General features: G+C 39.9%; 1 protein-coding gene across 4 annotated transcripts in view; it reads right to left on the bottom strand.

The window, feature by feature from the left end:
- The window catches only part of PLCB4 (phospholipase C beta 4), a 185,729-nt gene that overhangs the window by 79,194 nt on the left and 90,193 nt on the right, over positions 1–16,342 (bottom strand). For all 4 annotated transcript variants that reach the window (XM_066177841.1, XM_066177843.1, XM_066177844.1 and 1 more), the window contains 4 exons: positions 5,743–5,843; positions 3,544–3,624; positions 3,182–3,241; positions 1,806–1,949 (listed from right to left, as the gene is read on the bottom strand). In XM_066177841.1, coding sequence (XP_066033938.1) covers positions 1,806–1,949; positions 3,182–3,241; positions 3,544–3,624; positions 5,743–5,826 — 369 coding nt within the window. In that variant the 5' untranslated portion in view covers positions 5,827–5,843. The remainder of the gene's footprint in view (positions 1–1,805; positions 1,950–3,181; positions 3,242–3,543; positions 3,625–5,742; positions 5,844–16,342) is intronic.

The following is a 16,342-nucleotide window of genomic DNA, read 5'->3' on the forward strand; positions in this document are numbered from 1 at the left end:
TTTCAAAGGAGGGGCTTCTATTTGAGCATGGATTAATTTGAGGTCTATTTTAAACTGCAGTTAGCAGCTGCGCAGCTACTTAATGCCACACAAAGGCTTTTTTCTTCTAGAGGGGATTTACTGTGTTCCACAAGGAAGATGTTTTGTCCTGAGCGAAACAGGAAGAATTAAGCACTTCTGTGTGCAGATAACTCCTAGAGAATTCTATTTTAGCACAGAAGTGCAGTAGCAAGTTGATGTATTTACCATATACCAAAGGTCAACACAGTACAGGCCAAATTCCCCAGTGAAGGCAACTTAGCTCTATATTGATTTTTTGGCCTGATTTGCTTTATGCTCTCCCTCGTGCCTCAAACATATCATATCAGATGAGGTGGATCATCACTGCTGACAGGTCTGGGTATATATTTTGGTGGAAAGGCTCCCAAATGAAGGACTCTGACTTCCGTGGGCCTCTCAGAGCCTGCCCACTGCAGCATGACACACCATTTCTGTAAGGCTCGGCTGTTAATGAGCAGTACATCTTTTCGACAGCATAATTAACTCATCTCTTGTGACAGTCTCTGTAATGGGGCAACATTCTCACAAACCAATTAGTCTAATACAGGTTATTGAGATCTAATGGTGGCTGAGAAACTTAACTGCAGCTGTTTTCAGAATAAATCTGAGACGCTGCCGGGTTAAGCATGAAAGTGAATGCTGCCAACATCTCCTTTGCTTTGCTTCTTTTTTCAAATGCTTTCAAAACATAACCCTGGCACGTTATTTCCCTTAGAGCTTGCTGGAAATACACATAGTAAAATCAATTCAGTGTACCCATGTAAGTTATACAACTATTTCTCCTATAAAGGAGTTTACTCAGCATTGCCAGTGTTTCCAAAGGTATGAATCCAAAGCAATGAAGAATAAACCAGGTCTGGCAAGGGATTTAGTGATGTTGCATTCAGCACAGAGTTTTAAAGGAGGGGATTTACCAGGTGTGTGATACTGACCACTATTTAATATTTATCTCACAGGCAGAACAGATTATAATCCTAAATACCCTAAATACATACAGACAGAAAAGCAAAGCAAAGCAAAGAGTGTGTCTTTTAAAACCCCATGAACGTCTGGATCTCAGCTAGCAGTGTACTTTCAGCACTCTGATCAGGTTTCTCAGAGCAGTTTACAGCTCAGTACCAGGGCAGGTGGAGCCCAGGACTTGCTGTGAACTGCAATCTCAAGCTCTCAGGAAAGATGACGTGTTAAAAAAGTACCATTGTTTCCTTAAGGCTGTTCCATGTCAACCGGAAACAGAAAAGAAGCTGGGCACACTGGGATCCCCGTAACTGTATAGAATTTTCTTTCCTGCTTTTGTTTTTTCAAATAATATGAACCACATTATACAATTAGGTTATCAGAACAGAATTTTGATGGGCTGAACTCCACCCACCAGGAAAATGGCAGTAATTGCACTTCCCTTCAGCATCCCTGTCACAGGCCCACCGCACCATCATCACCTGTTCTGCTGAAAACCCCCACAGAGAGACACTGAACAGCTCAGGGAGTGCTCTGTCCTATATATAATGGTCTCATGTCTGATTTTGATAATCACTGTGCATGCACAGGCTGATAAATCACTATCTCCTCCCACCACGGCACACAGACATGCTCCACACGGATGTTTGTTGTCCTTTGCAAGAGTGAGGCAGCAGACACTAAACTGGGTATTTCAGTCAGCCACGCAGGCAGACTTAGGAAAAACAATTGAGCACTGCTGATGAGTTCTTCTTTTGACTCCCACACGTTGTTTAATTGTGAAATACCTTGGCTATTTCTGTGTTTTCTGCTACCATGAAAGTGAAGCTGATGTTCACCAGATCTGTGCCACTGCAAACACACACTATCCGTCCTTCCAACTCATTTTCTGATTTTCCAACAGCCTCGAGTGCAGTCAGTATTTTGGGATCCTGTGAAACAGAATAAATAACTTGTTACATCTGCAACACTTCTGTTATGCAAGGCACTATGCTAAAAATGCATTTTCACCTCCTTATACACCTTTAAACCTTTGCCAGTCATCTTAAATGAGTGCTTTCACTTAGAAACATTGTGCAAACCTGAAGAAACAATATATTCTATCAGTTAGGAACACGATTGTGAGAACTCATATTTTCATCACGAAGAAGAAAAATTAATCACTCCAAGGACTGGAAACAGAGGAACAGTACTAATCTCTAAGTTAATTATTCCAATCTAGTTAAGTCCATAGTTCCTGAGAGTCATAGATGTCTGTGACTTCTTGGCTGTTTCTTAGCGACATGTCACACAAGCTTTTGGCTCTGCTGCTGGAGATTTAATGAGTGTGGGTTTTTTATAGTTTTTTAAAGACAGAGCTGAAGTCTGAAGCACACTGGTGTGGCTGTCAGCACATGGAGCATGGGGTTGCCTGCATCGCCACATCTCATGCCCCTTCTCTGTGGGGCAGGAATCTCAGTCTACAGATTTCCAAGAGAATATCTAAGGGATAGTTACCTACAGTCAACACAAGACCACTTAACATGTGCAAGTGGAAATGCAGGAAATACAACAACTCTTCTAAACTGAAGGCCTGGTGGAAGGAGAGCCACAATTCAGAGCAGAAAATCCTGCGTATTCCTTCTGAATACTACTGAGCGTATTTCCAAAGTTTTGGGGTTCTCCAGAACTCCTAGCTAGTACTTCTGCTGATACTCTTTAAAAAGGCAGACGGTGACCGGCTGCCCTCTCTGACCACCTAAATGCACAAAGAAAGATGCAAACAAATCTTTCTACATTTTATGCCAATGGAGTAAGAAGATAAAATAAATTCAAACAGATAGGAACAAAATATGGAAAATGAAACCTTTTTTTTTTTTCAGATCCCTAGAACAAGTATCACAATAAACTGTTACAAGATAATTAAAAATCCTGATATGTGCTCTGAATGCCTGTTCAACTTTCAGTGTATCCTGAGTCCTGCAGTACATCAGAAAGACCTGGTGACTGAGCCTTCCCACTGCAATCACAACAAATCACTTCAAAACCTCAAACTTTAGGCTATGACTGCAAAATAAAACCTGTGTTGCTGGTATTATTTCAAGAAATGAATGCCATCCTGCATTACACCTTCAGTTTAAATATTCTTTGTTTAAATGAAGAGTATAAAGTAACTATAGAGTACCTTTGGTACAGCTCCAAAACGAACACTGTTGATCAGGGAGCATTCTAATACCTGTCCCTCCTGAAAAGATAAAAAGGGTACAAGTTCAAAGGTCTGTTGATACATGCTTCCACGGGGAATTTCAGCAAAAACAAACAGTGAATTTTATTGGCAAACACTGTTAACAAACACTAAGCAGTATATTTCCCTTTAATATCAGTTAATTCCCACTTAAATGCTTCACTTCTGTCAAGTCTCAAAGAATAGGATGAAGACTACTTTTGTACATAAACTAACACAGTATTTTAGATTTTTAAAAACCAGAATATAAATCAAGTGCAATATAACATATCATATACATTCCTGACATTACTGTCATATACCTTTCCTTCGCTTTTCCAGCTCAGAAAAAAACCAAATTCATCCACTTGGAAAAGACAGTTGCTTTCAAAGACAAAAGATTCCTATAGAAAAGAAAACACCGACCATTATTTTAGTCAGTTTGACAAACACCAATTATTTATCATTTGAAAATAAAGGATTACTCTATTTCTTTCCAAAGACCCTCTTGCAGAATTTGCTGTCCCCCCAAAAAAAATAGAAGCAAGAGAGGCAGGCTTTTAAAAAAGAGATCACTTTTAATGATTTGTCTTATTGTTGATGCTTGAGACACTGGAATGCATGTAATTAATATTTTCCTACCTCACTGCAACTAAATGAAGATATTTTATTTAACAGAAGCAGCGATTCTTACCTAATAAGAAATATTAATGAAACAGAACTTTAAAAAATTATTTGAAAATTAAATGGTTTAAGGTAAAAAACATAATTTTCCACCGCCACCTTCAGGATCAAATGGCCACATTTCCTTTTAATGTGCAGAATTTGGGAAGCACTTTTCTGTTGCACTGTGGCAGTGTACATGCTGTGAGTGCTTTGCAGCCTGGGTATCTGACAAGCAGAGCTTGAAGGATATTGATTTGTAGAAGAAATCAGGAAAGAATGGCATTCCAAAGAGAGTAGGCAAGGCAAAAAAATCAGATTAGCTGAATTAAAAAAGAAATTTCCTCCACACACCTCCAGCCTCAATTAGAGCATCATAAATTAAGCACAAATGCAGGAAAACAGTGTGCAGAATCAATCACTTCTTCAAGAGAAAGAGGATCCAGAACTCCCTGACTTCCTTAATTGAAAACTGAGACGCATTTGTGAGAAGAGTCCTCTGTGAGGAAACAAACCAGGCTCCCAACTGTACCACAGAAAACCTGGAATAAACTGCAGCAACACTTGGAGCAGGAGATGATCATAGGCTGGACAAACAAGGTTTTACTCCACAGGGGGAAAGTAGGATCCTGTTCTGGGGGCAGCAAATTCAGCTTCAAGGAGCAAGACCTCAGTGCCAGCTCCTCACCCCATGTGTGGAGTCTCCCAGAGGTGCCTGCTGAGAGCAGAACAAGTGATGCCTGACCTTGTCCCTGTCACCACATCCCAGGTGCCCACCGGGTGTTTCTGATGCCACACTGAAATTTGAGCACTAAAAACTCTCTCCTGTGTCTGCCCATTCTCTATTTCTTGGTGAAGGTGCAAGAGAACAGACACTGGCTGTGCCCCCTCACTTAGGTCCTCACAGGCTGTTTCTGGAGAAGTATTTGCTGAAGGAAAAGAAAGCTTTTCTGAACCACCTTTCAAAAGGAATTCCATGCCCACCAGTATCTACTTCATTTATCTGGCCCCAAATCTGGAAATACAGGGTGAGCCAACTATCCCTATCTTGGCAGACCTCGTGATAAAAAATACCTTTTACTTACATTTCAAAAGATAAGAAAATACTAATATCCCTGAAGGCGCTTACCTTCAACTTATAGAGATTTCCTGTTCAAACAAGATTAAAAACAGACCCTGATAAAATTATTCTTACCAGCATATCAGTGCTGAGTATAAGGCAAACTTTTCAGCGTTTTATTTCTGCTGCCTGTGTAAAATGCCCTGGTTTGCATTCCTTTAATAAATGTGGATTAAAGCATAGCTGAAAGCAGGATCATAGTAATCATATTTCAGATAGAGTGCAGATTGATTTGCTAAAGTAGATAAAACCACTCCCGTTCTCAAATGATGCATTTGAATCAGAATATGAATGTTCTGTGCTCCCTTACTTTCCCTTGTAATAGGCAGGTTCTGAGTTTATATATTAAAAAAAGCAACATTCTCCCTCCCTCCATTTGATAGATAGTAAAAAAAAATTGAAGGATTCACTTTGTTTAATAATGTGCTTTATGAATCTGCAAAGATGAAAGTTTTATACACGTTACAGATATTTTGATCCAATTCTCCCTTTCTCTTCCTCAGGGCTTATGTCAAATCAGAGAGATTAAATATATTTTAAAGCTATTTCTTTTAAAAGCAAAAAAAACTCCATATAAAGCAATAAAGTGTGTTGATATTGCCTCCCCACAGACATTTCTGGGGGTATTACAAGAAAAAATTAAAGTTTCTTTGTGTACAATGAAAGCAAAACATGAAATATTCTAGAACTTCTGCATATTTAAAAGGGAATAGCAAATGAAAGGCAACTGGCTTCTTACCTCTTCATATCTATCAAACACTGCTCCATCTTGCATAAAAGAGGGAACTGGCTTCTGCCAGTTAAATTCATAAGGTTTTGCCATGATTACGGGAGAAAAACCTGAAATGGAATGGAAAAGCACAATTCAATTACTGTCCTTCAAAAGGAGTATTTCAAAGGCCAAGCAGGATAAAAAGTGACTTTTAGCTTTTCCTTTCGCACAGAAGTACTAAAAAGTCATAGCGCATTTCCAAATCAAGAGCTTTCCTCCAAGGAGTATTTTTGTTTCATACCGTCAAAATGGAAAATAGTTGTAAAATGTATGTATGAACTTAATTATTTGAAAAACACTTGCACCGTAACTTCTAGAGTACAACGAGGCTGGGATTAACCTAGCTCTAGGTGACAGAATACCACAAACTGCAATACAGGCAAATGCTTCTTCTTTTACTGGAAAACATCACATGCTACAGAGACAGAGAGTATTTTCTCTTTACATCCTAAACTGTATGCTACAGAGGCAAAATATAACTGTCATTTCAAATTTCATTTATGTTAAATAAATTCCTGGGTATTTTCAGTCATAATTTATCCAGAACTCAAGATATGAATAATATGTATGTCAAAATTCATAGGGAAAAATACTGTTTAGAGGTATAGGCCATGAAATAAAACTAGGTAGTTGTATTGTGCACTTCTGCCAGAGATGTGAACAAAATTGTTAATTTAAAATAAAACCCAGAAGTCGTATTGTATGGGCATTACAATAAAGACAGTAATCTTTCCAATGCCTTCCAGGTTACACTGAAAGGGGCAGAAAATGCCCCAACAAATACTCTGAAATACTGAAGTTCATTTAATCTGAAGTGGTGGCTCCTGCTTCCTAATGCCATCTGGCACACATAGCACCCCGACTATCCCTTTGGACACCGGAGCAGAAAGAGTGGGAACACCCTTGGCAGCAGCAAGGCAAGATGAGGCTGAGTGCTGGATGTCAGGGAATTGTGCTGAGATGGGATATGAAGAATGCCATGGCCACGCCACCGACCTCAGCCTGTCCTGGTCAGCCACTCCTGACTGTCCCCAGAGGCACCACAGGGGTTAAGTGTGATCAGCTCGGCTTTGGAGCTGCTGCAGCACTGGCACAAGGCTCGGGAAAATTTGTCCAAGCAAGAGGAATAAAGAGTCTGCAACTCTTTATTCCAGGGAGAGCATGACAGCCTGGGCAATCCATGCAGACAGAGATGTCTTCTTCGGCTGAATTTTACACCCTGAATAAATGCAAGTACTTAAAAGAGTTTAAGACCTTTGTAGTATGCCCCTTGTCTGTCTTGTTTTCATTTGCATAAAACATCTAACAACAAAGTGAATGAGAATAAAAAAACTGTTAAAAGACAGTCCAGCATTTGCTTTAAGAACAGTTATTTTGGTAATTTTCTACTGAAAAAATAACCCTACCACTTAAAACATGCAAAGTACATTTTCATGTTAACCTATCTCCTGCCCTTTTTTTGGTCATTGATGCAGAAATCAAAAACACAGCTTGAAAGTTTTTTATACATGTCACCATTAAATGTTAATTTTCATTGGAAATGGGATGAAAATTCAAAATAATAGATCTTCATTCCCTAATCTTAAAAAAAAAAGGCTAAATGATATTTAAACTGTTAGTCTGTACCCTTTTTCTCCCAGTGAAGAGATGCTTTGAAGAAAATAGATCATCTATATCCAATATCTAATCAAAAGCTCTCTTTTCTTTTTGCCAGTCCTGTGCATTTGGCCCTTGCCACTCTGCCAGCAAGGAATATCATCTTATTCATAAGGGTTATGAGATGTTTTGAGATCCTTGCAAGGAAGATGCCAACTTTTTCTCTCTCTCTCTCTTTTTTTTTTTTTTTTTTTTTTTTTTTTTTTTTTTTTTTTAATACATTTAATTCTCACGTCTCGTCCAGTTTAGATCAGCCTAGAGCTGCTTTTCCCTCATTTCATGAAGGAACTTGGATAACAGGACAGCCACCCCACTGCAGGAGCACGATGGGGTCATGCTCTATGCAGCTCATGGAGTTCACACAGAATAATCACAACAAGTTGGAAACTTAGTGGTTGTTCTTGGGGCGAAGGAAACTCAAAACATCCACACCTGAAGTGATAACCACTATTTTTATGGCGTTGTGGCTGTTCCCCTATCTATTTGAATGTCTTTTATGATCAGAATGGTATGAAGAAGGAAAGTTCATTCAAATACAACATTCATGCGGCAATAAATGCTCCCATCCTACCGGGAAAAACTGACACATTCTGTGCTAAAACACCAGAAACGTGGAGGCACTTTTAAGGCTGTGAAGAATACTCCTCCACAGTCCCAAGCCTATATAAATGGCTTTTCCCCTTTTACACTGGTGCTGAACCCCACACAAACTGAGATTTAAAACCCAACAAGTTCTGCAACCGCTCTGAACTCCCGTGTAAGGCACATCCTAATGCTCCTTCCAGCACCTGAAACCTGCATGTAAAGAGTGCCTGAGCACACCCTTAACTCTCAGAAAGACTCATTCCCTTAACACTACACGCGTGCCCTTGGTTAGCTTGGCTGAGCCCTGGAAATCCCTCCTTCACAGGGGCCGTCGCCTTTATGTGGTTACTCACACCGTCTGATGAACTTGTTACTTCATCGCTGAGACATTAAATAGAAGGAGCTCCTCAGTTTGGGCTGCAATGCGCATTTTTCAAACCGTGCACTCAGCCTGAGCCCTCTGCACTTTGGCAGCTGCCTTTCTGAAGGCAGGGGTCTGGACCAGAGTCACCCAGCACCACCCCCTGCCACAGGAACCAGGATGACAGCCTTTCATCCTTTTTGCATAAGCTTGCCGTTTGGCGGCAAGAAAACACGCCTGATTGCTCATCATTCATCAGGCAGTCAGGTTCTGTCTCGGGGACTCCAGCCCGTTGTTATTTACCACCTCACCAAGCTCTTCTCGAGCTCTGCTCTCGCAGGTCACTTCGGTTTACAGATGAACTGAGACAGATGAAGTGTGAGGGAACGGCTTGAGTACACGCAGCAAGGAGTTGGAGGGATTGCAACAAACAACATTTTTAAGTCTTATACTTTGGCAGCTGTGCAGAAGGTGAAGAAAATTCTCTCTGCCTTTAGAGGAGCTCTTTTCAGTCTCTCACATTTCTTACGCTCCTCTCAAAAATCCATTTTTTTTTTCTTAGCCCTGTTAGCTTTTAAGATCACCAAACTAAAATATAAAATATCCCCGTGTCACTCTTCAGACCTCTGTTAATCTTCATCAATTTTTTAGCCGTTTTAAAAGAGTGAAAAAAACCCCAATCCCAACCAGCAAACACGAACAAACACGACATTGTAGCGTTCATATGGCTGCAAATATGTGCATGCACATATCCTCACTATGATGAAAACCAAGAATTACCCTCTTTAGAGAAATTTAATAACAATGAAATGTGTGAAGGTTCAACTGGGAGACGTAGAAGGTTAAAGAACTAAATTTAAAGGCAGCAAAATTTTAATTTGAGAGCTTTTATACCTCCTTTAAAAACTGAAATCAAATCTTCTTACTAACTTAAGAGTTCTCAAAGTATAATAACTCCTCTGAATACATACCATTCACAAAAGCAGAAAGAACACTCATATAAATGCACCTCAGGAGTCAATTAATGACTCCAAGGGAGAGGCAGGTGAAGTGCAGTAGTTAAATGCCTCTTGCAGTATCTCCCTTTCCTTCAACACTGATTTATGCCTTGAAGGCATGATTTGGATCACATGAAATTCACCTGGAGTACCCAAAGAGGGAGGACACTAAATTAACCATATCCAGAAGAGCGTTAATTAACACAAAAGTCTTCCTCTTTTGTAAGCTTGGCTGTACTAAGCTAAATCTGGGGCATGTGGACTATAAATCCTGGGTTTTTTCATTCTTTGACCAAAAGAAGGACAAGGTGTGGCTGAACAGGAGGAGGAAAGGATTCTGTTAATACGAAGGAGACAAATGTTTGGGGAAAGTGGTGATATTCTAAACTAACCCACAGGGCTGGCTAGCATGACGGATAGGATACTCCTTGGATCCCATAAACATCCTGTCAATGTTGAGACACTGCTGGAAAGGACAGCAGAGTTCCTTCGAGCTGACCCCCCCATGTTTCAAACACAGAAACTCACAATTTCCGCAGTTTGCTTAGCCCCGAATATCGTAACAGGACCTGTAAATTTTCTTTTTTAGTCATTATTATTTTTGCCTCTGGAATGAATCCCTACCTGCTGAGTGAGAGGTGAGGAGGTTCCACACTCTGTGTTTGCCCTTTCACCACTTAACTGCTGGAATTGCAACCAGCTAAACTTGCCCCAGTTACTGTCTGTGTGGGTTTCAAGTGCAGCACCCACCCAACACTATGCTGAGTTTAGTAATCTTGCCCAGGAAAATGTTTTTCTTACAGATACAAGGAAGCAATTAAAAAAAAACCTTAAAACAAAAAGAATTTATTTCCCATTCCCACTCACCCCAAGACATCCTCCCCACCCTGAAGTACATATAACCGTCACCAGCACCCCTGCTTGGTAAACAAGATTCTTCATTACAAAGACAACCAGATCCAGATCAGCAGACTTCTCTAACTTTTGGGGAGTTTTTTTATGGAGTTCATCCCAGTCCAGCAAGTCTCCCTGCAAAGTTGTGGACTAGAGTGAAAATCTAGCTGTCCATGACTAAACAGGCAGTGCAGCACTGAAATTCTTATAAAAATGCTCCTTTCATTTTTTTAATGAGGCTTTGAAGTACTTTCGTATTCAAATACTATAAATGTTTCTAGAAACTTGAACAAAAGTCAGATCTTCATATATTTACTCCTCAATGTCAAATCCATTTAGTCATAAAGGTACTGACATCAATATAAGCAAAATGCAGAGACAGGGTGGTTTTTAAACATGAAGTCTTGGTTTCACCTCTAGAACTTAAAATTCAGAGTAAGTTTTAAGAAAACAAAAGCCATTATAGTGTGAATCCTATGTAAAAAGTAAGAGGGAGAGTCACAACTGCTGAATTTCTGCAGTGCCCACACTGTACTATAAAACAATTCCAAGATTTCACAGCTCTCCAGGCTGTTCTACAGTCAAACTTGGCTGGTTTGTTTTGTTTGTTGTTTTTTGTTTTTTTTTTTTTTTTTTCCATTTTTAAAAGAGTAGTTTTTCAGCAGGCTATTTTTAAACACATTATCCCACAGCTAATGCAAGCAACTTAAACCAGTTCTCCCCAAAACAAGGTCCAGGAAGAACAACACACATACAACAGGCGCCTGAGTATGCATCATCGAGCAACAGTCTCAATTGCCATTTTGTCTCGTTTTCCATTTCATTTTAATTGCTGGAATGCACTGGCATGCAGGGGCAGCTGAGGGGTTAGACCACAACAAGAAGGGGCCTGTTCTGAGCTGATCTTTTGAGATTTCCCCCAGTTCAACTCTGCCCAGTGCAGAGCTCAGAAATGAGTACCTGCTCCTGGTCCTGTCTGTTCCTCAGTCACCACCTCTGATCCTAACAAGTAGAATTCCTAGGATAAAGCACAGGACTCAAACATCACCTCCCAGCTTCCCCACAGTATTTTTCTTTTTGTCCTAACGGCTTCTTAGTTTGTTCATATCTAGGGTTTCCCCAGCCTTCCTATTCATTTGAAAACTCTCATTTTTTGACATAAGTGCTTACCGCTCATCGTTTTTTGGGGGGGGAGAGCATTTGCCTTTATGAGAAGTGAATGGTGTATAAAGAGACGTGCTGGCTTTGTAAATAAACTTTGATACTTTTCCAACAGGATAACGAAACTACATTCTGACTATTAGAAATACATTTAAATCAAGCCATTATGGAAAGCTTCTCAGATGATTCACTCAGGTCTAATTCCTCACAAACTTCTAAATTACAGACATTTCTAGGCCCAAGAAGGCAAATTATTTCTCTGCTCAGCAGCAATACAGAGCCACTGGAGCAGGGTTTCCCTTTTGAATTGATCACCGAAGTCATCTGGACTCGTCACACATCTTTGATAGGATTGGGAACAGCCCTTGTGTGCCACCATTGTAAACCAGCTTTATTAGTTTCCCTTCCTGACCAAAATGAGCCTTCAGATAGATGCCACTTGAAATGCCTGGAAAAACAAAAAAAACCGTGGCAATTGCAACACCAAAGTGTTCCAAAAAAAGGTAAAATTTTACTCATTTTCAAAAGAACTCCTAAAGCAATAAGAGAATCTATGCATATTCCTAGAAAATGATATGACTTGAATAGTGAGCTAAGATGCAGAGCTATCGTAACTGGACATTACTAAAAACTTATATGTTAAAAAATAATAAACCAGTCATACAAAACTACAAACTTCATGGACTAAGTAAAGTTGTTTTTACTCTTCTTCCCTTCCAGTGATAGGAAATTTGGTGTTCATGGTCTCGATTTTGTAAAGCAAAGGTGAGAGGAAAAGGGAAAGGCACAGATCTCCCCAAGGGATTATTTCAGGAGGGAAAATGCTCATAATGCTGTGCATTGTACAGAGGATTTAGCAATCTGACTCATCAAAAGACAGTAAATGACAATAGATTTTCATTTACACACATTATTCAGTATGCATCTAACAGGAACATTTTGCTTTAGGTCTGTCAGGCAAACTTCATTTCATAATGTGAGCATGTGATGAGGAACCATTCCCCAGAACCTTCCCTGTTTTGTCTCATTCCAATAACATCAACCATACAAAATATTAAGTTGTCTAAAAATGTGGGAAGCGCTATATTTTTATCTTTAGTCAAGCAGAAGTCTTAGAGGTGTTAAAGATTTGTTTAGTATGAAATCAAGTGTCCCATTTCCTGGAAGCCATCTCATCCCCAGGTAGTAATAGAGAGTAAATTGGACTCTGATGGAAACAATGGTTTGTGTAATCGCTGCCAAGATCCTTTCTGAACTGCTATAGCTTGTGATGGATGTATACAATGTATCTGGATTCAACCAGCAGTGACTTTTATTAAGTTTAATTACTTCACTCTGCGGCTTTCAATGGGAGGCAGTGTTAAAACAAAGCCTACCTCATGGAATAATAAAACAAACCAACCAATCAACCAACACGTAGCACTTGCAAAACATCCCAAGCATTTCCCGACTTACTGAAGCTCAGACTCTCTCTTAACAGTTTTGTAAACTCTGACACCTTGTATCACTACAGCAACAAACCCTAAAGGGATAGGATTTGTCAGATTTATTAAAAAGCAAGATTTCAATATGGTGTTTGGGCAATTAATAATATATTTAATTTCTGCTGTTGTTTAATCTGCTGCTGATAACACATCTTAAGCCAGTGAGTAGCTTTTCTCCCTTTTAGGTACACCTGTACAAAGTGTTTGTGCAAATGATTTGAACTAAAATCATGGGCAATTTTGGCATTTAGAATTTCAGTTCCTTCTTTTTAGCTTCATTCTGGAGCTTTGTGCTCTAGAAGATCTCAAGCAGAAGGGGTTCCTGTGCTTTAATGCGCTAGGAAGACAAGAATAAATGCTTGAAACTGAAATTCTTAAAAGAGTTCAGGCAGCAGTACAGATAAACACCAAACAACCTTAAGTGAGCATCACTCCAACTACAAATGCAAGAGTTTGGGGATTCAAGGACAAAAAAACAACTGCAAGATTCTAAGACCCAATTATAAACTACAAATACCATGAAAACAAACTTCCAAACTGCATTAATATCAGCAGTCTTTCCTTTTTTAGTGCAAGGAAAAGTTTTGGAAAGAACACAACGTAGTACCTCAAACAAAAATAAAACAAACTACAAATATCAGCTGCTCCACGACCACATCCTGAGGACACAGTTGTCTGTTTCCAAACACTGACACAGGCCCGGACTTTGTATTAATAAAATGCAATGAAAGGTCAAGATCATATTTTTGTAATAACTTCTAAATCCCTGCGTGTTGGAAATAATCCCTCCTATGGTCAGGTACTTTAGTTTAAACCAAACTTTATTAAAGTTTGGGCATGATTTATTAGGATCTTTTTCAAAATATACAGATATATTAAAAACTAATAAGCTGTGAGGAACATAGATGTTGAGTTAAAATCTAAAATTAGGCAAGTGACATTATAATTTGCTGGTTTTCTGGATGATTTCTGAGAAAACAAGAGTGACCCACATTGCTGGCTTAAAATTTCAGACAAAGCTAAGGTGATCTTTGGCAATTGTTCCAGCAGTCTAAAATGCATTAATACCAAAAAACTGCGTTCATTATTTGACAGTTGGCAGTGTGTTAAAAGTAGGTATTTGTTGGGAGTTTAAATTAATTACAAATTTCTTGGTACCCTGGATAAAGCCTAGGAACTACAGCCACCATGGAAATGCACGGGGCATTTATACTTTTAAGATTGTCATCATACAGTTTAACCCATGACATCGGTAAGACGATTTTGGTCAGAAGATGCAATGCTGCTCAGATTCCACCTCAGCATCCACCTTCCGCCCTAGACAGAGGGGTTTGCATTCAGTTCTTGAAACTGGAGAAGATAATATGGAATGAAAAGCAACACAGACCTGCCATCTGCACTTCCTTCCTTCCTTCCTTCCTTCCTTCCTTCCTTCCTTCCTTCCTTCCTTCCTTCCTTCCTTCCTTCCTTCCTTCCTTCCTTCCTTCCTTCCTTCCTTCCTTCCTTCCTTCCTTCCTTCCTTCCTTCCTTCCTTCCTTCCTTCCTCCCTCCCTCCCTCCCTCCCTCCCTCCCTCCCTCCCTCCCCCATTTGTTTTCATCTCCCTTTATTATAACCCTGAGTCACACCTCAAAGGTAGGGGAATGCAGGCAGGGCATTATCAGCAGGTTGGAATGGAAATTCTCCACTGTCCTTCTGCCCAGGCCAGCAGTAAATCCAGACCCTGGGTAGGAGGGATTTCTAGGGGCAGCTTTTTTTTTCCTGCTCCCTTATGTGACAGGCCCAGGCTCAAGTCAGTGCAGCAGCAGAGCTGTGAGCTGCCCTTGCTGAAGTGTGACTGGACCAGACTGCAGTTCCCCATGGAGATTTTAGTTGGCTGGTTTCATTTTATTTTTCTGCCAAGATTTCAAGTTCACATCACAGAAAAAAAATATCTCCCAGTCAGTATCAGGAAAAGAAACTATATGGGGCTCACAGAGTGCACTTCAACACTCCTGTGCAAAAAGCAGATCTGGGAATCAGAATGACATTTAATGGATAGGGAAAAAATATTAATAACTGCCTGGCCTAAACCCTGTTATAGGGGTTCAACTTGTCTATTTTTCTCACCCCAGTCACTCTGCCTGTTGGATGCAAAACCAATGCTCATCATCAATTGCTCAGGAAAACACACATCCCCTTTGGGGTAGGTAGGAGCCAAAGGATCCAGGCTGCAGTTAGGGGTGAGCCAGACAGCTCTGGAGTCCTGGATGGACATTTTGCTATTTCCCATTCTCCTCTTCCTCCCTCTAAATAGGCTAACAAGACTTGTCTTAATTACAGAATTAGTGATGCTAAGTACCCCTTTCAGCACCAATAACACCCAGTGCTAACTCATTAACAAAGTGGGCATTTTGCTGAAGATGGGATTGTCCTGGTTCTAAACACAGTGCATCACAGCTAGGCAAGGCTTGAAAATAAACTGCTGCCTATAATTTAGAAATCCAGAAGCCCTCTTTCCAGCAGGATAAATACGGACAGCCATAGTGGAGATGCACCAGGTTATCATTTAGTTATATCTTTAATTTCATAGAGAAGCAAGAGGAAAAGCAACAGATTCTGTACTTTCAGTTATTATGCCTTCATTATGGTAGGTAGGTGGCAGAATAAGCATTTCTTGTCAATTTGTTTCAGCCACATTTCTTTTTAAATGGTTGTTGTGCCACTGCCCAAAAGCTCTGAAAACAATAGGAAAGATTGTGCAGCAAATGTGATCAACGATAAAGAAAAAAAATTGCCCAATCCTTTATCTGGTAAGTTCATAGTTAACCACAAGCAGAAAGTGGGAATGCATAAAACATGGCATCACAGACTCTTTCACTAATCCCTGCCTCAGAGAACCCCTGCAATCTGCATATTCATTTCTACTAATCAAATATTAAAACAACTCTCTTGACATTGTGCTCTGTTTCCTGTCACAGCAGTCGCTATCGAAGTGACAGCTGTTGTCTCTTTGGGGTTAAGGGAGGCTGCCTGAGACTACTCAGAACTTTATCTGATAAAACAGTTCAGAGTGCTAATGCAGTCATTATTGAGGCATTCAGCTGTTTACATTACATCAGAACAGCACCCCTCAAATGTCGCTCTGAATATTAATGTATGGCTTGTTGAAGAAATGGGGTAAAAGCAGGCATGTCAGCTACTAAAGAGCGGGGTGGGAGAGTGCTCCAAGCCAGCAACCTCTCCAAATCTTCCTGCTGGATGCATTTGGGCTTGTTCAACTATTCATAATACATATATATATATATATATATATATATATATATATATATATATATGAAATCTCTGAAGGAAAGGCATCTCGAGTTTTGATTGCTCCAAGTGGATGGTTTGACAGAGTATTCCTAAAGGGATAAAAATAAAAGTGTTGGTATGTAACATATTTGTCCAG

The sequence above is a fragment of the Chamaea fasciata genome, unplaced genomic scaffold (assembly GCF_029207755.1).
Source record: "Chamaea fasciata isolate MVZ Bird 193981 ecotype frontalis unplaced genomic scaffold, bChaFas1.0.hap1 SCAF_3, whole genome shotgun sequence".
Classification (NCBI taxonomy): Eukaryota; Metazoa; Chordata; class Aves; order Passeriformes; family Sylviidae; genus Chamaea; species Chamaea fasciata.